The sequence below is a fragment of the Varanus komodoensis genome, unplaced genomic scaffold, assembly GCF_004798865.1.
Source record: "Varanus komodoensis strain SLA01 unplaced genomic scaffold, ASM479886v1 scaffold4, whole genome shotgun sequence".
Taxonomy (NCBI): Eukaryota; Metazoa; Chordata; class Lepidosauria; order Squamata; family Varanidae; genus Varanus; species Varanus komodoensis.
The window spans coordinates 11,651,059-11,675,622 of NW_025335941.1; the positions used below are offsets into that span (position 1 = coordinate 11,651,059).

Consider the following 24,564-nt stretch of genomic DNA (forward strand, 5'->3'; position numbering starts at 1 on the left):
TTACTGCGGCCCGATGATGTGGACAAGGTGCTTGGACGAGTATGTCCCACCACTTGCCTTTTGGACCCTTGCCCGTCTTGGTTAATAAAGGATTCCAAGCACGGGATTGGAACCTGGATCTTGGAAGTGGTTAACGCTTCTCTGAGGGAGGGTCGGGTGCCTGCCCCTTTAAAGGAGGCGGTAGTCCGACCGGTCCTGAAGAAGGTGTCACTGGATCCAGAGATGGCCACTAATTATAGACCAGTGGCCAACATCCTGTTTCTGGGCAAGGTGTTAGAGCGAGTGGTGGCGGGACAACTCCAAGCACTCTTGGATGAAACTGATTATCTGGACCCATTTCAGTCCGGCTTCAGACCCGGGTACGGTACTGAATCTGCCTTGGTCGCCCTGTACGATGACCTGTGCAGGGAGAAGGACAGGGGGAGTGCGTCCCTGTTGGTTCTCCTGGACCTCTCAGCGGCTTTCGATACCATCAACCATGGTATCCTTCTGGATAGGCTTGCAGGATTGGGGGTCGGAGGCACTGCTTTGCAGTGGTTCTGCTCCTATCTCAATGGCCGATTCTAGAAGGTGGTGCTGTGGGACTATGGCTCTGCGCCATGGCAGCTATGCCATGGAGTACCGCAGGGGTCCATTTTGTCCCTTTGCTGTTCAACATCTACATGAAACTGCTGGGAGAGGTCATCAGGAGGTGTGGGCTGCGGAATCATCAGTACGCTGATGATACCCAGCTCTACCTCTCGTTTTCCACCAATCCAGGTGAGGCAGTGGCTGTACTGAACCGGTGCCTGGCCGAGGTAATGGGCTGGATGAGGGCCAATAAACTGAAGCTCAATCCAGACAAGACGGAGGTCCTGTTGGTAGGCAGTTCAGGCTTCGGAGAAGGTGAATTGAACCTTGTCCTGAACGGGGTTGCACTCCCTCCTAGGGATAAGGTCCGCAGCTTGGGAGTGCTCCTCGACCCGGAGCTTTCACTTGAAGCTCAGGTAACAGCAGCGGCAAGGAGCGCTTTCCTCCAGCTTCGGCTGATTCATCAGCTGCGCCCCTATCTGGAGTACGACTGACTTGCAACAGTGACTCATGCACTGGTGACTTCCTGTCTTGACTTCTGTAACGCGCTCTACGTGGGGCTACCCTTGAAGACGGTCTGGATACTTCAATTGGTTCAAAACAGAGCTGCCAGGCTGCTGACGGGGACTGGGCGTTATGTTCACATGACTCCAGTTCTCCGTCAGCTTCACTGGCTCCCCATTGAAGTCCGGGCCCAATTCAAGGTGTTGGTGATGGCCTATAAAGCCCTAAACGGCTTGGGTCCTGGTTACCTGAAGGAGCTCTTACGCCCATATATGCCCAGCTGCCCCCTGAGATCAGCGGGAGAGACCCTCCTCCGGGAGCCCTCAGTGAAGGAAATTAGGAGGGTGGTTACTCGGAGGAGGGCTTTCTCAGCGGTGGCGCCTAAGTTATGGAATGCGCTCCCCAGAGAGGTCCGCCTGGCGCCGTCATTATTTGTTTTTCGGCGCCAGGCGAAGACCTTTTTATTTAAGCGGCATTTTAAATGTTAATACTATTGAATTTTATTTGGCCAGGGCGGCTTATTTTATTCTAATGTATATATTTTAATTGTTATTGTTTTAATTTATTGTGTATTTTATTCTATGCTGTGAGCCGCCCCGAGGCTTCGGCAAGGGGCGGCATAGAAATGTTTTAATAAATAAATAAATAATGACCAAATAAGAAAACTTCTCTACAATTTTTTTTCTTTTCCTGCTAATTGTGTTCATTTCTATTTCTGTCTTGCAGTTTTCAGTGAAGATCTACATGCCAGCTTATATTTTGTCAATGCATCTTTGCAAGAGGTAGTGTTTGCTAGCACCACAGGGACTCTGGTGCCCTGCCCTGCTGCAGGGATCCCTCCTGTGACGCTCAGATGGTACCTAGCAACGGGCGAGGAGATCTACGATGTTCCAGGGATCCGCCACGTCCACCCTAATGGCACTCTCCAAATTTTCCCTTTCCCTCCTTCAAGCTTTAATAACTTAATCCATGATAACACTTACTATTGCACAGCTGAAAATCCTTCAGGGAAAATCAGAAGTCAGGATGTTCACATTAAGGCCGGTGAGTTCAGTCAGTTGTCACTCTTGTTAATATTCATGCTTCTTTGGCTGCCCAAATCTACAGTGTGGTAGACTGTGTCTTTGACCAGAGATCTAACACTTTCCATGTGGCAGAATGTGGGTAGGGTCAAGGACTGACCAATAATACTGTATATTGGATAGAAGAGATTTTGGATGGTAATAGAAACCTGATGAAGCAAGACTAGAGTAATTCAGGAAAAGATGAGACAGGGAAAAGATGAGCTCTGAGGGAGAATTTGAAGGATGAGAGAAAATTGCCTTAGTGAAGGCTGCTACTAGTGTGACCTAGTAGAAATCAAAAAGGAATTAGGATATGGGTGAGAGAAGACTCTAATTCATGGGTTACTATTGTGTAGAGCAGTCCTGCAGTAAGATATTACATCTTCATTGATGGTGGTGGTGATAATAGTTGGAGTAGTAACAGTGATATACATCTCAAGTCAAAGGTTCCTTGGGTGGTATAACTGCTACTACCAAAACCGTTCATTATCCTTGTTCTGGAATCCTGGTTAATTATCCTGCTAACTGGCATAGGGTATCCTTCAGGGAGCCAGAAAACTAACTGCCTATCTCAGAAAACATAAAGAAGGTCAGCTTAGCAAAGTAACGATACACTCCCTCCTGAAGTCACAGATGCAACACACAGCCATTTTGTCATTTTACACTGGAAGATTTTTAAAAACTTAGGGCTTCAATGCACATTGAGAGGATTATGATAAATGCAGTAATGCTTGAAACAAAGTATTTTGTAAATTTTTTTAGATGGAATTTGACATTCAGATCACAAGGGCTGGAAAGTTCATATAGCAGGGGAGGCGATTGGCAAGAAGTTCAAAATTCATAGCTAACCTTTGAAAGTATAAGATGTTGCAAATCTTCTGCTTCTACTTTAGTATCTCAGAATCTGGATTATTGAAGGCTGTCCTAATTGAACTGTAGACATTGAAAATGAATTGACCAGACTAGACTCCAACATAATAGCTAAAAGAGCTATCATGAATTTATTTTCCATTTGTGTTTCCAAGTGGTACGGTCCCAGCAGGATTACGCCACATGCTCCTTTCTTCTGAGTATACAGATTGGCCCTACATGTGTTAAAAGATGGAATGTTAGTCATTCCTTATTTTCAGATTTAACCTCTACCATGAAAGCAACTCAATCCACTCACTGATTAATTGACATTGTAGAATAGAATATTATTTAGTATTGAATATGAGATAGAGTTGACTTTATGTGTGTGGAAAGAATTCACCAAGTCCCAGTATGACAGTAATATGTTTATGTTAGGACATGAGGATGATTTTCCACAGTAACAATAATCGCAACTGCATAACAGCTTTCCCTTTTGCGTCATCTGTTTCCACTCATTCAAACAAATCTTCAGGGACATCCAAGTTACAAGTTCATAAGGATTTAACTACTGTAACTTCCTTTAATAAACTCTGGCGAGGAATGTGCACTGAAAAGGTTCTTCTGTTTTGTAAGGTTGGACAACGCTGAATCAAGGGTCTAGTAGTGTGGATTTAACTTACCGAGTCAATTCAGATTATGCACACTTAGGTACAGGCAAAGGAAGGAATTAGAGCCAATACACATTGGCAGGCAGAATGGAGCCTCTGGTCCCCCCTCCCCACCCTGCCCTCAGCACTTGGCCTTCTGCCTTTGCCTGGTCAACATGGGTTCTGCCCATTGCACATTAGGCTCCAGCCACCAGCTCCTGAAATTCTAGAGACGTTAGTTCCAGTATTATTCCAGAAGCTGTTTTTACTTGATGGAGAACATTCTCTCCTGACCTTCAGGTAGATAAGCTGGCTGTGGCTCCAAGATGGCCATAAGCAAGGCCGACAGTGATCTACTCAAGTGTCTCCAGTGACTGAGCAAGGATTTAAGCTTTAGTCTGGCCACTGTAGTCCACTTCAGCGGTTCACCAAAGAGGGGTTAACTGTAAACATGAGGAGCTGCTGAAGTGTACTTCACCACCTCCATTTCCAATCTCCCAGGAAGGGCTGAATATGCTTACACAGATCCATGTGTCTGGGAACCCCAGTTGTGTGAGGTTGCATAATTCTTTTCAGCCCACATCCATTCCATCATTCTGTTCACACAGCAGTTCAGGACTTCAGTAACCTTTTTGATTAGATGCAGCCTCCAAATCTCAGATGATCTCTCACAGTGGCTTCATGTAGATGTTAAAAAGCAGGAGTACGTACAAGTGAGATACTGTACTGATATGTGGATTAACAAACGGCAGTAAGTAGGGATATCTATTATCTACATTACCCTTTGGTATTGGCATTAGAGCATGTAGGCACAAACCTATGTGATGTTTACATTAAATTGAATACTTAAGAAAGGATTTTGGAACACTAATTCCAAACAAATTCACATTATTTTTAAACAGAAATTATTGCAATAAATGTAATTAATGAATCAGGTAAGAGATAATTATAATTATACCTGAAACAATAAACCAGCAATATGTATTGGAATAAAACTGATAAATTAACTGACTTTTATAGAAACAATGATGAATGCACATTGCTAATCAAACAATGGGGAAAAGACTGTCATTTTCAAGAAGGATTGCCACAATAAAGATGCTATTACCCATGATTAATTTCTTGTTTCACTGTCTTCCAATTGGACTTTGAGTGAAACTACCAAGTAGCAACAACTTTCTTAAAACTTATATAGAATGGGGAAAACAGAATAAAAGCTTTGATGTTATACAACTGAAAATTCAGTCAATTTCAAATTTCAAACCCCATTATATTACCAACCTTATTAATCTGATTGTAAATTGTTGATTAGAAACTAGTTCCTTTTTAAAAGAACTCTTATAAAGTCTATTTTGCGTGAAGCATTATAGGGAAATAATGCTTGTTGAACAACTGGGGCCAAACAGATGTTATTTCAAAATTGTTAAGAGTATGGGATCAATATAAAGATTTGTGAAGGTCTCCTGTTATTCTTTGAAATCAGTAATAAAAATCCTAGAAGCAAGAAAAAGGTCAAATTACAAAAGCTGAAAGGGAAAGAACCCTTCTAGATATTAGCACATTTTGCAGCAGGGTAGTATCATATACACAAAAATTAAAAGGAAATTAAATGGTGTTCCCCTGCCCACATGATTTACATTTTTTTCACACTTGATCAACTGGTGCTGAATATGTTAAAACTGAACCGACAGCTAAAAGATTGATAGAGTTTGAACAACTGATTATGAATCATACAAAACATTTAGTATTTAAGATCTATAAATTATACTTTAAATTTGAACCGGAATATGTTCAAGATTATTAAGTTAAATGGGTCCAGAGTTTTCCAAAAGAGATTTGGAGAACCTATGGAATAAGAGCCATTATTTTTCATTAGACATATGAATTAGAAAAAACCTATATAAGGTAATGCTAAGGTGAGGCATAACACCAGTTAAAATAAACAAGATAAATGAGAGTAATCCAATTAATCCAATTGTTCTATATGTCAGAAACATGTAGAAGATTTTTAGATTTTTACCATTTGTGGTGGAAAATTTATTTGGCCAAAATAAAGCATAAAATATTGGAGAATGATTCATAAAAATATGGAAAAGATATCAGGCTACAGAATTTTATTTGATCTCTTTTTTCAACATAATTTGAAAAATTAAAAGTACATGATGTACTTGTTACTCAATGGTATAAGGTATTAACAGCTTTTGTGCTGGCTGCAGAATTAATATTGTATGCAAAAAATGTGGAGAGGACTAATAACCTCTTCTGGGGATGAGTGGTTGAAAAAAATGTGGAACATTGCTAGGATGGCAAATAAATATATTATATTAGAACTGTTGAAGAAAGGTAAAGAAAGGATACATATGTAAGAAACTGAACATACTTTATTAGTTCTGGTAGATGTAAAGCAATATATCCAAATATTAAATTTTGTTTTCTAGTAACTTAATTTAGTTATATATAGAATGTATGGATGTATAAAAAGAATAAATTGTTTCTTAATAACTTTAATAAGAAATACATCATGTATTACAAGTCAGTGTGAAAATGTATTCATAAGGGGAGGAGTGAGGCTCTTCCAGGGCAAGAGGAAACCCTAGCAGTGCTTCAGCTGCCTCACTCATGAGCTTATTCCTTTTCAGGTTTGGAGATGCACAGAGGAAATCCTTGCCTCTGTGCGCCTGCTGCCATTGATTAGAGACATGTGATCCTCCAAGTTTGGAGGCCCTGTGAGCAACCACATTGAATGGTGCCTTCTGAGAAGGGATGTCCTGTTGAAAAATGCTCCTCCTCCTCCTCCAGAAAATAAGCCAAGGGGGATAAAAGGAGGAGCCCATGAGCCAAAGGTGAAAGGGCTGAGCATTGATAATCTAACATCACCTTCTCAGTGAGCAGCATATCAGCCAAGGAAGGATATCCTGGTTGACGATGTTACTGAAAGATGCTGAGGAACCACCAGGGCTGCACTTCCCATGTCTAATTCCTGGTGTTGGTCAGCCTCCAAGGCAGCCAGAGCAGTATCTTTCCCCAAACTGGGCCTGAATCCAAAATGATAAGCATCCAAATAATCAGCTTCGTGCAAGATAGCCTGGAGCTGAGTAACCACCACCTGCTGTGGCAATGGAAAAAATGTTTGGATTATCTACGGAAGTGGAAATCAGTGATATTTTCTTCAGCTATTGCTTAGACATAGGAACATGACCCTCCTTCAGCAAAGCATTTATTCTTATTTCACAATAGAAAAACAAAACAAAACTGCAGCATTAGAGAGAAAATAAAATGAAACATTAACAATTATGAAGAAGACTTCATGCAGTACATGCAGGTGCGTGTGCACACACACATATAATATATCCCTATGTATTAATTGGATTTACAATCTCTAGTACGTAATGGGCCAGCCTCCTCTGGCAGCTTTCACTATCCAAGATGGATACAGTTTCCTAAGCAAGTGATTGGCTGCACCCCTCCCTCAGGCTGAACAAGAAGAAACTTACTTATCAAAACCAGACAAGCAGATGGCTTGGTTACAACAGCAAAGACTGCTGTTAATGAGAAGTCAATGTTATCAGAGCTATGATCTACAACTTTCTGGGAGTTGTGCAAATACCTGATGCATTCATATACAATCTAGCAATGTTAGTATCAGGTATCAGAACAACATAATAGTATCAGCATGAAGAGCTTCAGGATCCTTCAAGACTCTTACAGATGGTAAGGCAAACAGTCCAGCACTTTTCCTCCTTCTTCTAGAATGCATTTTAACTCATCTGTCAAATTGACCCCATTCTGGGTGAGTACAATTTTGCAAGGTCCATTTCAGAAGTGTAGCAGAGTGGGGTTTGGCTTGAACCAATTTCACCAAAGGGTTTCTGAAGATTAAAGGACTGGTAGCTCTTTTAGTTTCTTTTCTCTTTGCTCATGTGAGCTGAATGCATGTTTTGTTTGCTTTTCCTAAAGGATGGTGCTTTTGCAGGGAGGAGGGGGCATTCTTTCACTGTTTGACTGTTATATGACTCCCCGTATTGTTCTGTGTTTTTAGTTTTACGGGAACCATATACAGTCCGTGTGGAGGACCAGAAAGCCATGAGAGGCAATGTAGCGGTCTTCAAGTGCATTATCCCCGCCTCTGTGGAGGCATACATCACTGTTGTCTCATGGGAGAAAGACACAGTCTCACTCGTCTCAGGTAGGCCTGACTTGGTTTCTAGTCATACTTTTCCTTTTGCTGAAGTCAGAGGGATGTTTTTTCCCATTGTAAATGATGTATTTAATGGATGCTCAATATGTTTGGGTTTGACATGAAATTTTCAGATGTACATACACGATGTATATTTTGCGTATTTGGATTTTGTAGTGCAACACTGCTTTGTACAGGATACTACAACCAGTATCATTTATAATATGATCATAACCCACTTAAAACTATGTGACCTTTTAACTTCAGTTAAACTAAGGGTTTCCTCAACATTGTGGAGTCAGTGTTTGGAGCATTTCACTTCAGCTCATAGAAACATGGGCTAAATGCCTCGTTCAAGCCTATCAAGTTGATTCCTCTGCTCAGTGCGGGAATCCAGGTTAGAGCATCCCTGAAAAATGATGTTTAGTCCTTGCTTGAACACCTCCAGTGACAGAAAGCCCACCAACTTCAAAGGCACTTGGTTGCATGATCTGACTGCTCTGACTATTGGGAAACTTTTCTCTGATGTTCAACCAGCCTCAGACCTTGTGTCACTTAAGCCTGTTGTTGCGTACCCTAGCATCTTCCCTATGACAACCTTTTGGGTTCTTGAAGAGTGCTTTCATCCTGATTCCACTTCTCAAGGCTAAACATATATCCAGTTACTTCAGTCCTTCCTTGTAGGACTTGTTTTCTAATCCTGAACATTTTTTGTTAACTGTGGTGTCCAAAACTGGGCACAATGTACAAGGTGAGATGCAAATGGATATAGACAACCGCTTACTGAGTGGTGACCCATCAGAGTGTACCTGTCCCCACTGGGTGAGCTGTCTGTCTGACACCCTGGAGGCAGGCATCCTCACTATTGTTAAAGGTATGAATGGTGATGCCCATATGCTTTGAATAATACTGCAATTTTTTTCTACTCATTTGGCACCCTTCCTTCCACCATGAGGGCACGTTAGGTAGGAAAGACCCATGTGGTAAACTTGGCCTAAGTTGCTGAAATAATCACAGAAATAAAAATACTTTTTGAACCAAGCCACAGCAAATTTATTCACGAGTGTATGTATGAAGGGGTAATGATGAATTTAATGAAAGATTGGATGGACAGTATTATTGTTTTATGATAGACATTGTGATGAAATAGTTCTCTGTATCTACTATTGGGTTTAATCTTAAACACAAGTTTGAGATGTCGGCATTTTTATTGGGTTGTGATTGTTTCTTCATGTTGAAGGTATTTCTTTTCTTTTTTAAATCAGCTAGGAAAACTTCTGAAAAAAATCAGTTTGGTTACTTATATATTGCTTGGTTTAAAAAAATCTTATGGCTGGGTTTTAGAATTCAGTATTTTATACTGGTTTTATTAACAAATAATATTTTGAATTCTTTACAAATGTGTAGAGACTCTTTAATAAAACAACTTTCAAATAACTTTCGCATATTTATTCATGTTTCTTTTGTATTTATTCTTGTTTCTGTCATATCATAAAAGGAGGTGCATTGCTTTGTCAATTGAAGACTGTAAATCAATAGCAGCAATCTGATCCATTTTCTTAGTACATCTTACTTTTCGTAACATGTTTTAATGTAACCTACAGCATGTAAAATACTCTTTTAAGGAATGATCTATCTTGAGAGCTTGCAATCTCTTAAAAATGAAAAAATCTATGGTTAGTGCTAATAGTATTGTTAGGTATCTGTGGAATACTTTGTGAAAGTTAAAATGTATATATCATTTACAATGCTTTTTTATACACAGAAAAATTATATCTGCCATTGGTATTTCAACAGACACATGTTGCATATTGCAACATAAACACAGTAAGAAAAGCAAAATGTTGAATTCTACAGTGAGAATTATACTCCTTTTATAAACGATCCTTCCTTTCTAGGTTGGGTAGAAATGAGTGGGAATTAAATTGAGTATGTGCTCTAATAAAATAATGGTGGTTATATATTGGTGGCTGCTGCTTGGAAATGCCCCTCACCTAAGCAGTGGCACTTGACACTGCAGGATTCTGCAGCATGTGTGGCTCTGTTTGCTCTGTGCTGGGCAAAGCTGGTCCAGTAAATGTCGGACTGTTAGACTTTTCAGGATTTGATGCAAACATATTTAATTTTCAGACTTTATTATATGATTATACCACCCCTTAGCTGAGGTTCTGTGGGTGGTTTCCAGGAATAATCATAGAGCCAGGTCACCCATCCAGATTCTAACCAAGCCTGACCCTGCTTAGCTTCCAAGATGAGGCATAAAGCATTTCAGGCTACACATTTTAGAATAGTGATATGTCAAATTTCCACTTTCTTGGATTGCCATTTTTGGAGAAAGAAGCACAATGCCATGTTTCTAGAATTTCTAGTAATTGGGATACCACACATTATATGACAATACATTTATAACTCAGTTGGAAATGCCCTAACAATTTCTGTAGCTCAGTCAGTCAGTGAGCATGTTGTGTTATATTATAGTAGCTTAGGATAATATGAGCTGGATTAATTTATCCCAAGCATGTTGCACAAGAGTCCCCAGTTTTGGGAAAAGGGTAAGTGTGACAGATGATGGTCATGATACCTCATTAGAAGGGGCTTCATAGCACAAGTGTAAAGCAGTGCAGCCTTACAGCAGTAAGTTGGGACACAGGGCTAGTAATATTTAGAGTAGACACACTGAAATCATGTTATGACTAACATCCCATTGATTTCAGTTACCTATGAGACAATTGCCCTGAGTTCTAACCATTGCCATAATATTACCATTAACCTGGAATTATAGATATCAGTTGACATCATCATTTCATATTCCCATGGCTACTTTATCACATTCCACAGTGGGTGTTAAGAACATAAGACGTGCAATGTTGGTTATATTTTTGCATAAATAGCCATGAACATTGTCATGGATGTCACATGAAATGGTATTAGTAGTAGGGACAATTAAAAGACAAATTGCCATACTGGTTCTGTCATGAGTACTAGCTGCAAATATGTTTTATGATGTAACTTGGATTGTATGAAGACTGCCCTTCCCTAGCCTAGTGCTTCCAGGTTTGTTGGACTGGGAATTATGGTCCAACACAGATGAAGATCATCCAGTTGGGATGATCACAGGCGCAAGCAGTTGAGCAGGGCAGCTCCCAACCGGGTTAGCTGTGCAGAGGCTTCCTTCCCCTCCTGCTCATGCACACAGATGAAAGCTGCTTCTCCTTTCTACAGGAATACTCCCCACCCCCACCACACACACACACTTTTTCCTGAGTGTGGACAGGCAACCCTATCCTGCAGTCTCCTCTGGATAAGAAGGTAAGGGTGTCTAACAGCCTTTTCACCCCTTGTGCTGTGCTTCAGCAGGGCGTGAGCCCTGGTTGTACAACAGAGTCTCTTTGATGGATGCAGCAGGGCAAACTTGTGAAAGCTCTCTAAGAGAGGAACTATGCACACACAGAGACACACATACACACCTTGTGGTGTCTCCCAGGATGCTACCTGGAGGGCTAAGAGGAAAGGAAATTGCAGAAGGGAGGACAGTCACCACTGTGAGCCTGATAAAGTTAGGCACATTGAGGTAAAAAAGCAAACTATGGAAGCACCCCCACTGCTTCTTGAGTGTGGGCCCAGCCTAAAAGTGTAGCATGTGAATTGGGCCTAGCACAGCCTGGCAGGAAAGGCTGTGAGCCAAATCAAACCACGCAGAAATAGACTTCTGCACATGAGCTGTCAGCAGGCGGAAACAGTCAACTGAAATGAAGGAACCATGTAAAGTGGTTACGTGGTACTCTACTATTCTCATTTTTCTGTGGGAAGTAACAGTATAGTGGTAACATAGTTTTTCTTGGCTGATGTCTGAATTATGTGACTGCAAGCAGATGTCTGCTTTCCCCTGCTATTATACGTAATGAATGATTCTGTTTAAACAAGCAAATAAGAAGCCCAAACACCGCCAATGCTCCTACTATCATAAGGAGAGTCCTGCTGGATCAGACTGAAGACCTGCCTAGTCCTGCATGCCTATGAGAAGCCCGTGAATATGAGGGCAATAGCCTTCCACTGCTGCCCTACCCCAGTGACCAGCAGTCAGAGGCATGCCATCACGGTGGCACAATGGCCATGTTCTAGAGCAGAGGAACCGGAACTCAGGTGCAGTGTGTTAAAAACTGTTCCAGCAGGGGAGATATTGAATTACCCACTTATAATTTAAGTTATGGAGGAAGAATTCTCAGTATCCAATCCCTGGCTGAGGAGGGTTAGATTTGCTCCCTCTCCACTACCCTTCCATCAGTAGGCAAAAACCTCTTTATTCAAGCAGTAAGAGGATCTGTTAGGTCAGATGCTGTTTCTTCCTGTTATTTCTATGTTTTTATTCTGATTTAATGCATTGTTGTCTTACTCTTTTATCAAGGTTAAGTTATGAGCAGCAAGTTGCCTTGAATGATATTTTCTTGGTAGAAAGGCAGGGAACAGATCAAATTAAGAAATATGTCTGTTTGTCTGTCTGTCTGCGTATGTTTGTAATCGGGCTTCTTACTGTCTGATTCCAGAGACTGAGCACATATGTTTTGGTTTCTTTCATTCTTCTTTGCAATTCAGTACAAATTATAATGACAATGAGGTTTTGCATGCAAATTATGACATAACTCTGGATTTTGTGTTTTCTTAGTCCAGGGATATGACACAATTTTGGCCCCATGGTTTGCATATGATGTTGACTTGGGAATTGGGGCTGAGCACATATGCATGCACATATATGTGCCTGGTATGCACATATCCATATCCATATACAGACAATTGTGCCTGCACAGGCATATGCAAGTGTGCATGGATACATCCCAGAGATCCCAATCCAGACTGCTTTTTTCTTGCTGCTGGTAGTGACAAAAACAATGACGGGTACAAGGAAAAGCTTTCTCTCCCCTCCTTCGTTCAGCAGTGAGGGCTTCCCATGGGGCAGTTAAGGCTTTGGGGGGCTCCATGCAGCCTTCCTCCCACTGGTTCTGTTCCCCTGACCTAGCCTATTCTACTAATCAGCTCTTGGGGAGTGCCAAGTAGACAAAATGCATCTTTTTTTTCCAACAATGATTTCAGACAGATGGTGAAAATTAAAATACACTGTGGGGCATGGTGATTTAGCCATGTGATTCTGAAAGGAACTCTCTTGAACAATGTGATTTACTAGTTTAGGGAGCAGTTATGGTATATATTAGTTACAACTGTCATCCAAGGTGGCTCTGATGCTTTTTCTCTTCCAACCTGAGCTACTAATCACTGATAACCTTGTTTTGTATTTCATTCTTAGTTTTCCGAGCAAGCCTTCTTGTAATACACAGATAGAGGTGGTGAAAAATAAAAAGAAGGGAAAAATGTTCATTGATTCTTGCCTCATTATGGAATGAATAATTAACAAACAACTCATGCTCTGTTAAGTGGAGATCACTCCCTAGGGTGGGTTGGGGAGTGTGGCTACTGTGACTGCGAAGGATGAATGGAGGAAATGAGTAGGAGAATGATGACTGTATGGAAGCGACTGAGAACACATGAAGGAACCAAGTAGGAAAAGAACAAGAAAAAAAGCGAAGGAAAAGCTTCATTGCATATTTAGGACTGGAAATGGGGACTCCAATCAGGCACATGTGCACACGCATACACACAGAGCAAGTTGCCCCTAAAGATAGTGTTCAAGGCAGCTAACAATAATGGCATACAAGTAAAGTGTTACCTAATTAAAACATAACTGCAATTGTTTAAGCACACAGTAAAACCAGTTAAGAGAAATAAAGATCACCCAGCAGTGAAAAACCTAATTCAGTAAACAAGGCAACTCAAAGCCTTCCTGATAGAATGTTGATATGCCCTTGAGCAGCCTCTGCACTCCAGATGTGTCAGACTGTAACTCCCAACATCTGCTCACCAGCTGGCTGGGGATGCTGATCATTGCAGGCTAATACATTTGGAGGGCACACTGATTTTGAGAGGGCTGCTGCAGAGCCTGGGTGACTGGATGCAGGAGTCCTGCATCCAGCCACCACCTGCTTGTATTTCTGCAGGTGGTGACCACCTGCTTGTATTTCTACGTGTTCTTCAAGACTACAGATTACAGCATTGTTCTTTATGTGACAGACTTAAACTGTTAAGTACCCTTGATCATGACAATGTGCAAAGCTGCAGTAAGGTATGGGTTGACCAGGCTGCAGCTCAGCGTCTATGATTATGATTGTTCCAAACCCATCTCCAAAATGTTCCACAGGTGCCCATGCGGGGTGCGGGGGGGACACGGTCCGGCCTGGCCCTCTTGGGTTCCCGGGTGGCCATGCTCCTTTCCTCCAACCAGTGATCATTTGGTGGTTTCTGGCTTTCTGCAGTCTTCCTCCCAAGAGGTTGAAATGCCTGTCCTGAAGCTTGGTTGTTGGCAGTAAGAACTTTAAGCTAAAATCAGGTACTTTTGTCCTGGTCTTTTGCTTTTTGACTCCATTCATACCCACCACTGGAATGCAGTCCCCAGGAGCATCCTCAAAATTAAATTGGACCTTTAGGCAGAAAGAGGTTCGGCACACTGGAGTAATGGCTCTAATATAACCCACTAAACCTAGGGCTCCTCACAGACCTGCTTTGGCCTGATAACTTGGATGGAGAGTTCCAAAATACTGTATTTTCTGTGTGAGGTTTTTATCAGAGTTTGAATCTGACCAGGAAGATGCATGAAAAGTGCTGACAGACTTGATATGAGGAATAAAACTGATGTAGTAGTTCATTCATTTTAATGAATGCATGTTTTACTGCTCAAAACCCATTATGCGATGAAGCTGTAGTAAATGTATGTGGTTGAGTTGTGGATTTTCAAGCTGCTCACAGCAGAAACTTTCATTGTGAATGATATGTAACATGTGTTTTTATTTTGATATGAGGAGAGCTTGACATTATGGCTTCAGCTTGAAATGGTATTACCCTATGAAGCTGATTGAAAAGTTTAACGATATGAAACAGAACAACATTATTAGATACTCTCACATTCTATCATGAACTGGCATAGATAAAATATTACATAGACTGGATAAGCTTCCAAGAGTCAAAATGTTGTTAAAATTATTCTCATTTATTTAAAACACAATGTGGAACAAGAGTGTGTTATGAAAGCAGATTTTCCTGATTTTTCAAATAGTATTTTCACTTACAAAAAAGGATAGCGCTAATGCAAACAGTTTATCTCAGTAATTTTACTTTGGTTTCTGCAGCACTCCAACTACAATTATACCACCAATTCCAGTAAGATTTGTGGAAAGTGGCCCTTGGTAATATTCTATGACAAGAACATTTTTAAAAAAGTTATATTGGTCTGCATTTTTATTGTGTAGTCTGGAACCCATTCCAGAAGACTTTGCAATTCCAAGACACTTTAGAAAGAGCACAGTGTTAAGTCTCTGAATAAAAAAATATTTCCTATGAAAAGTGCTATATTTCTGAAGTTGTTTGGATGCAATAGATTTTTGGATTGGCCTAGGGAAAACTGCAGTAGCTCCAACCAGGTTATTCCAGAAATGCTTGTCTAGGGGACTTCCAATTCTGCCACTTTCCTCTGAAATTACACTTTTTTACAATATGTCGAATGCTATACTTGTCTACTCAAAAATAAGTCCTACTGAGTCCAGTGGGATTTACTTGCAGGTAAATGAATATAGGATTATAGGCTGTAGAGATCAATCCCAGGTATTGAGATGCAGGAGGGGAGGATAGAGGTGATGTCATCCCTTATTCCTCCTTTATGATAAAAAAAAAAAAATCAGCTCTACAGGTTTCTAGCCCTATTTAGCTGATTTGTCTCTGATGAGTGGTAGTAGAGGCTCCCATGGATCCTGGGTGCTTTTCTCCAAACTTGACATGCAGCCCCATCTCTCTCTTGCCACCCCTGAACTTCTCTGAGATCATTATTGTGACCTCACAGGAGTAGCTGCTGCTGCGTTTCAAGGGTGGCCAGGAGAAGGCTGGACAGAGCAATGTCAACTTTGCTTCTCCACACACAGTAGGAATATCCCTGGCCTGAGGAGGGGGAATCCATCATGTCCTGTGGTACCTGCAATGATCTCCCAGGGATCATAGGCTTGCTCTGTAAAGGTGCTCAAAATTTGGAACTAGGCCATACATAATCTAATTACAAGTTAGTTGCAGAAATGATGCAGCTGTAGAAAAGCAGATATTTTTCTTTTCTTTTTAAAAATTTACTGATGGTTCTAGAGATCAAATGTATACCTAAAGGCATAGGAAAACAACAACAACAACCCTGAGTTAATATAGTACTTCATTGAAAGATGAAGTATTTTTAACTTCGGAAGGATAGCTGTACAAACACCCCCCCCAATATATTAATGTGAGTAATATTTATTCCACCATACATATAATAATTTCAAATATCATTTTGGTTTTCTGGGGAGGCTACTCAAAAACTATTTTACAATTATTATTCATTTGCCAGCAGTTTTCCTGGTGTATAACTGAATTACTTCCATATATATCTATATAGATATAGACATATATGGGTGGCAGTGGGGAGAGAGAGAGAGAGAATATAAATTATATATGCACACATAGAGTAATTCAGTAATTCCAGTAATACACATTTCAGTATACCTGCTCTTTGCTGCTTTTTTGCCCTCTTTGAAGCAAGAGTGTATGTTTTTATCAGGCACTCAAATGCTATTAATGTTGAACCAGTAGAAATGTTTACCGCAGGCCAGAGAGACCAACACGATGCCAGCATTTCAGCTGACGGAGGAGCGTGATCCATACAGACCTGTCAACAAAAGCGGGTCAGCAGGATTGAGGAAGGGAAAAAAATCAATACTTCTTTGAATTAATCATGGGGCTGCCAGTGAGAATTATGGGTCCATGAAATGAAATCTGTAGGTATACCTAGCAATGGTACCTATTGCCTTTCCCTTCCTTCCTTCCTTCCTTCCTTCCTTCCTTCCTTCCTTCCTTCCTTCCCATCTCTGTGCTGGTGTGTCTGTTGCTTTCTGATCTTGCTTTATTCCTGTTTTCCCATTTTTATAGAGTCAAGTTTGTCCAGATAAAATTTAGTGATTTAAGATCAAGCAAATAGCCAAATGCTTGTTAAAAAGAAAATAACTTGCCTTCCTTGAAGGCACTGCTTTTCTTGCATTTGAATATTTGCCTAATGGCATTGAATTAATAGAGTTGGGCTGGGTTTTATCTTGCTTTAACCTCCTGAGACAATGGTACATTCTGTGCAGTGAATTGGACAGAAGCAATTAATGCTTCATTGCACAAGAGTTAAAAATTCATGGCTCTGCTGTTGATGTCTCAGGTGAGCTACTGTCTTGGCATCTAATTGAGCACTTCTGCAGAAGTGCAGTGGGGTATGAGCTTTGCCCCCTTCTGGGGAAAAAATTAAAACTCTACACCTGCGTATTTGTGATGACCTAGCTTCTTTGTCTGACTGCTCTCCTTTCTTCTCAGCCCTTCTTACGGGTACCTATGTTCCAGTTCTTATTATTTGATATGGAGAACTAGAATGTCTGCTTCATAAATGTGTGTGTCAATCAGAAATGGCAAACATTTTAAAATCTAAAGTATGCTGATCTAAGGTCCTAAGGATCTAGAGTTTCCAAAGACTGGAAGAAAGAAATGGATTTATCACAAATTGACTTCATAAATGAAGCCAATTCTAAGATGAGAGAGATTTGTCTACAATCCCTGCATTTTATCTATTTATTTATTTTGGTGCAGAAGAGAATTTACCTGGAGAAATGGGATCAACTCCTGCTCAGTGCTACTCTTTCTCTTGACCCAATCACTTATGGGTAGCTCATAAAAATGTGCAGACATGTGCAAGGGGAGGAGAAGGAGATTTTCTGTGGGAAATGTATTGTGGGAATATATATGTGCATGTATTTGTAGGAAATACCCATTTGCTTCTTTAGGGGGGAAAGCCACGACCATTTCTGCTGTAGACAGATGCACTTTTCAAGGAAAAATGGATTTAATTCGAGAGAAAGAGAAGGTTCACGAAATGGCAAGTCACTGTGGCAGGAAATAGAAAGCCTGGCACTATTTTACCACCTTCTGATTTTTTTTAAACCCAGGTGCATGACCACTCATTTGGTAGAGTGAATAAACACATGGTCTCTGCTGCTTCAGAAGAGAAAGGGTATACTGAAAAGCCCAAAACACACAAGTCAGGCACCCTTGGATGCTCCATTGTTTCAGACATTGGTGCCATTGCAGGTGGGGTGACTGTATGAATTCCATTCTGAGACCAAAATCCCAAATTACTAAGTGATATCACTGATTTTCTGAATAAACTACAATCCATTGACAAACTCATAGAAAACAGCATCCTAACTGGATTTGCTAAGTTTAGGTCCTCTGTACCAACATCCTCCACAAATGGCATCACAAATATCTAGCCACAAACCCTACCATTGGAAGGACATGGTCTCTTCTCAATCATCCCAGATGGCAAGACATGTAATAATGGGCTCAAGCTGAAGGAATCCAGAGCAGGAAGACAATGGAACGAATGACCTAGGGAGGTTGTGGCCTCTTGCACACTAGAAGCATTCAAGATGCAACTGGAGATACGTCTGAGGAGGATGGTTTAACAGACAGTCCTGCATGGAGCAAGGGAATTGGACCTGATGGCCTTCTAGCCCCTTTAAACTCTACTATTCTATGTTTCTGTTATTGTGTACTTGACCTACTTGTGGGTAATATATCATTAAATTAATGGCATTGTCATGGACATTTGCATGGCTCCATGACATGCCAACAATTTCATGGACAATTTACAACACTTTCTCAGCTCCTGTCCCCAAAAGCTTTTTCTGCATCTAAGAATAATCGATGGCATTTTTATTACGCAGAATCAAAGACAAGGGGCTCTGGCAATGTTTCACCAGGACTCCAATTACCTTCATCCCATTGATCTAAGCTTTGGCCAGTCTACCTAACAGGTTCAATTTCTGGTCTCAACAGTGCAACTAAATAATGGGATTTAAGCTCCAACTTAGGGACCTTCTATGCTAACAGCTACACATATTTAGATACTTCTAGCTTCCACTGAGAAGACACTGCAATATACATAAAGTATAGCTAAGCCCCAAAGTACAATTATATCTGTTAAAACTGATAGGACAGAGATTTACAATATAAGAATTTAAATCAGGCATTCCTTTGATTTTAATAACAACCCTTCCCCCTGAAAAAGAGAAGAAATGTCAATTTAATGGTTTAATATACTACAGGGCAGACCCAAAGGAGAATGCCATTTGATGTCATCAACAGTTCCCAGCTAAAATTGTGGAATGCACCAATAATTAACTTGTTTATCCTGGACTATGGCATTTCCCTCTCACAGATCTTGGGTTATAGATCTGTACTTGCTTTATGGACTAGGGGTGTTGGAGAAATCCACAGTAGACTGAAATGAGTTTGGATTTTTTTTTTAAAATTCAAGCCATGGATTCTGCAAAAGAGCACCTTTTCCTGAATAGTATGCATTTTATGGACCTGCAGACTATTTCAGTCATAGGAAAATACGAAAAATTGAGAAACACCACCAAAAATGTACATTTCCCCCATAGATGAAAGAATGAAATTATACATGGTGAGGAGATTTTAACTACTTTTTTGGGAAGGGGGAATTCAATTTTTTAAGTGTATTTGTGCATTTTCAGCAGTGTGAATTTGGGCAGATGCATACAAGTACACTTGTACAAATCCAGTTCTGTCAAGTGACTGACAACATGAAAGATGCCTGAAAAGCCACAAAGTGCAGACACAATGGATTTTTTTTAAAAAAAATCTGTCTCTATTATAGACAGTTCCTTCTCCAGCCTAGAATAGCTATTCACTCTTTTAGCAACCACCAGCCAGGTAACTAACAAGGCAGAGGTACTGTTAGTGGGTGCTTTGTCCAGTTGATGATATTTGATGAGTTCTAGATGGGATTGCACTCCCCCCAAAGGACAAGATGCATTGTTTGAGCGTGTTTCTGGACCCAGAGCTGTCACTTAAGGTACAGGTGAACTCTGTGGCACAGAGCACCTTTTAATGGCTTAAGCTGATGTACCAACGATGGCCCTATCTGTACAGAGAGAATCTAGCTAGAGTTATCCATGCTCCGGTAACATCTCATTTGGATTACTGCAATGTGCTGTACATGGAGCAGCCTTTGAAAATGGTCCAGAGACTTTAACCGAATCAAAACAGGGCAGCAAGAATGTTAATGGGGACTGGATCATGAGGACACATTGTGCCAGTCTTCATTCAGCTGCACTGGCTGCCGCTTGAAGCCTGGGCCCAATTCAAAGTGCTACTACTAAAATTCAAAGCCCCAAATGGCTTGAGGCCAGGTTGCCTCCTCCCATATGCACCTACCCAGAATCTGAACTTAACTTTGGAGGTCCTTCCCTGGGTGCCCCTTTCAAAGGAAATAAGATGGGTGGCTACCAGGAAGAGGGCCTTTTCAATTGTGATATCCCAGTTTTGGAATAATCTCCCCAGAGAGGAGGAGATTACTTAGTATTCCTTTCAGTGCCAGGTCCTTTTATACTCCCAGTATTCAGTATATGCTGAATCATGGCAATTACCATTGTGTGTGTGTTTTAATTTGTGTGTGTGTCCTTTTAACTGTTGTTTAATTTTGACTCTTGTTGCTTGGCCCAAGAGCCTCGGCTAGTGGGCATTATAAAAATGAAATAAACAAACAAGGATGGAGACATTACAAGTATATGATAAATTCAGATACTCTGTCCCCATGTCTGCACTGAAAATATTGTCACAGGATGTAATAGTATCACAGACTTTAAGGGTTCATTTGCTCACTCATCTTCCAATTTGATATATGCCATCTTCTTTTAGCAATACCCTTCTGCATTCTGTATAGGGCAAACAGACTAGTTTATATAGAAAATAACAAATGGACACAAATCCGACTTCAGGAATGAAAATAAAAATAGTGGGAAAACACTCCAGACAGCCTGTCACTGACCTTAAAGTGGAGCAAAGAAACCTTAAACCTTAAACCATTGCGGAGCAAAGAAACCTCAAATGGCATATAGCCAAGAGATTGCTGCATTTAGTTCATCAAGAAGTTCAATTTGTATCACACAATTTGTGTCCACTGGCTTACTTAATGACATGATGCTTGTGTTATTATCAGCAACTATGCTTTGAATGATCATAATTAACAATATTGTCACTGCCAGTACTTCATGCATTTATTTCCTTCTGATTGTACTGTTTAAAAGTCTGCCGTACGGCCGATCATGTGTACTGTGTATAAAAGCTCTCTCTATAACACTACATGCCTCTGAAGTAATTGGCTGTTGTCCATGAAAGTTTGTGCCATCATAAATTAGTTAGTGCCACAAGACTTTCTGTTGTCTTTCTTAAACACTCGTTAGTTCTATTTCTCCCTCCCTCTCTTTATTGTGTAAGGATTTATCCTTGGTTAAACAGCAACAGCCTTAAGGGAAGAGAAGACTGAGAAAACAGTGGAAAAAACCTGCAGTTGTTGTGCGTTTTATATCATGCACAACTGCAAAGATTAATGGTCCCATGTCTGCATTCTGCAGGCTGCCTACTGTTTGCCAGAGAGAGAGAGAGAAAGAGAGGGAGAGGGAGAGGGAGAGGGAGAGAGAGAGTTATCCTGTATCCCCACCTCTCTCTTAACAAATGCACATTCTGTATTTTTCAGATGTCGAAAATTGTCATGTACAACTAGAAGAAGGTCACTTTTAGCTCTTCACCTAGGGATAAAATCTGACTGTATTCCATTTGGGGAATGGCCCAGTACTTGATGTCTGTTTTCACTATGAATGCAGATTTATTTTTCTCTTTTATCTGTGGGCTTCTTAAAACAAATAGATAGTGATGTGCTACTTTTGGAAGGTCAGGGCTACCCAGTTCAGGGATTATGTGATTCAGTGGAGAAAACAGAACTGACTTGCATCATTTTTCTTTTGGATAATGCTGCAAATGATTTTGTGTATGTGTGTATGTTTGCTCTTTTAATACATGTTTCCAGAAGGTGCTCCCAGCATTATTGACAAGCTTTGGAAAAGATATTTGGATTCAGGCAACATGTTTAAATGAATTATAAAGCTATAGCCTGTTATCTCCTTGGGGCAATTTACTCTAAAGAATTATGCACCTGATGACATCTTCCAACTGCATGCCATGGTTAAATGTGGCAGTGCTAAGTAAGTAAAACCTACAAAGGAAAAGTCCCCTTTAAAGACTGGTTGTAATTATGCTCCCCAAAAGAATTTCTGGCCAGACCTCTGATGAACAGAAAATGAAGATAATTGAGGCCTGGTTTTACTGCCCACATGCTGGATATTGGCTTGTAGTAATCAATAGCTGGGGTTCCGTGCAATTCTTTGGAGACATTTTGGGTATGTAATGACATTAAACACCTTCCTCACACACACTAATGACAATTTTCAATGTACATTTGATTGCAATTTAATGAAGGTCATTAAAGCCAGGAAAGAAAACCAGAATTAGCACATTTTATCAACACTGGTGCAGCTCCTCAGAATAATAACTGGACCAATTTGGAATGAGCTGTTGTTCCATTGCTAATAACAAACTCTTGATCCTCAAAGTTATGTTGTTTAAAGAACATGATTTTTGATAGACCAATTAAAGGGTAATAAGAGCTATTTACAGGCATGTGCTAAACTAAGGAAAGTTTGGTTTTCCTCCCAACCTACTTTATTTATTTAGCTATAGTTTGTCCTCATCATTCAAAAGAAGGTGGGGTAAAAATATAAAGGAATTTTGTGCTCAGTTTCATACACAATGATGAGCTTATGAAAAAATGGTATGTGACCAGAATTTTGTCCCGATTGACATTGGAAGCATATGTGGCAAAACATAAGATGGTGATGATTTCAGTTTACGAATTGCAATATAGACAAAGCTCTCAGAGCAACCCACATGGTAAAAAAACAGGTACAATAAAGACCAGTCACACACTGCAACCAACAGAGGTGTGTTTATCAGGCCTAAAAGAAACACAAATGATTCTTTGTCCCTAATATCAAAATAGTGCAACTGAAACATTGGAAGAGAAGGAGATAACTGAAACAGAAGACAACAAGAATCCATGTTCTTGCCAAGCTATTTCTCTCTATCTCTGTAGGTATCCTTCTGTCCCCAGTTTGTGACACAAATCCCTCTTCAAAACCCAGTTTATTGAGGCCACATATTCTGCAACTGAAGTCTCCCCTTATTTTATCCTTACAACTCATTTTTCCCAAGCTTTGTTCTTTCCCTTCTCTCTCTTACATATGCGTAGGCTGTAACCCCTATGATTAGCTGTAGCTGATTCCTGCCCAAAACCTAGATCAATGGTTTGTTTGGGTAGAACTGATTAGATAAGTGCCACTGTATAAGTATGGACATCATATGTGATCTGAATTCCACACTGTCTTTCAGAGTATGTTGCTGTTCCCAGTGACAAAGGGCAAGCCTGTGTTATGTACATTCAATGGACCACAGAATGTTAAATGTCTGCATTGCTTGTCTTGCCTACTATCTATATAAAGCTAATGATTTATGATAATTTCAGGAAGGCATGTAAATGTGTTCCAAGAACATTGGAAACATTAATAAAAGGTATGAGATATGGGCGAAAAAGGAAAGAAAACAATATGTTTAGAAAGAGTAAAAAGTTTGGGGATATTCTCAAATCCTGAATTATACCAGCCTTAAATGTAGACATTGCTCAGTGGGCTTACTGCCATGTTGTATTCTTGAGAATTTTCATAATGCATTAGCTTAAAACATGGATTCATCTACTAATCAGCAACTGGAGTGTCTTGACTTCTGCCCACTGGGGTGAAAAACACCTGTGTGTTTAACTAAATAGGCTCCCACTAACCATGCACAAATAGCATTGATTTTATTTGAGAAGAAGAGCTTAAATGAATGGCATAGTAAACTTCTACATACAAATCATTTAAGCTTCAATAGTTTTCATTCAAAGGAAAAAAGAAGTTCTCTACTAATGTTCTGTAGGAGTTAACAAATACAACGCTCATGAGATGCTCATTTTATTGAACTCATAGCAACCTGTCTTCCCCTGCCCTCACCCCAAATAAAACCCCCTGTCATCTGCAATGTAATCTAGTTTAAGCCACTTAACTTGCACTGATGCTTCAGATGAGACATTAACTGGAAGATTAAGAGGCAGCTTGAAAACCAGCCACAATGTATGTCATTTAGAAGCAACAAAACTCCAGAATATAATATAGAAAATCATGTAAAGGAATGGGAGGCCAACACTCTTGCAAATGTAAATAGAGTTAAGGCCTTTGGGTGTGCTGCTATGCCTGCATGACCTTTCTAATCCCTATTCTTAGCATAAATAATAGGGAAATAATGCCACCTAAATAAAAGCAGGCTTGGATGTTGAACAAAAGTAGAAATGCAGCTTTTCTTATTTCTTCCGTAAACATGGAAAAAGTAACTTTCACATCTGATGCATGAAGGATACCCAACTATGACACTGAATCTCCCTGATCATTAATGCTGTTGCATTAATGATTAACGAGGGCTGGGGAACCTCTTAAATGGGCTTCCATGATACAGCAGTCTATTGTGTGTTGCCACCTATGCTGGGTTTTCATGTCGTGTGAACCCAATCAGGGCCTGGAGGACAGATGGGAAGGTAGGCCAATTCCAGCAGTATATCGTAGTGAGTTTTGCCCTCCACCCATTTTGA

At 40.3% G+C, this 24,564-nt stretch overlaps 1 protein-coding gene across 1 annotated transcript in view; it reads left to right on the forward strand.

The window, feature by feature from the left end:
• DSCAM (DS cell adhesion molecule) overlaps positions 1-24,564 on the forward strand; it is a 377,225-nt gene that overhangs the window by 58,850 nt on the left and 293,811 nt on the right. The window contains exons 2-3 of the mRNA XM_044441999.1: positions 1,801-2,118; positions 7,677-7,823. Of these exons, the coding sequence (XP_044297934.1) occupies positions 1,801-2,118; positions 7,677-7,823 (465 nt within the window). The remainder of the gene's footprint in view (positions 1-1,800; positions 2,119-7,676; positions 7,824-24,564) is intronic.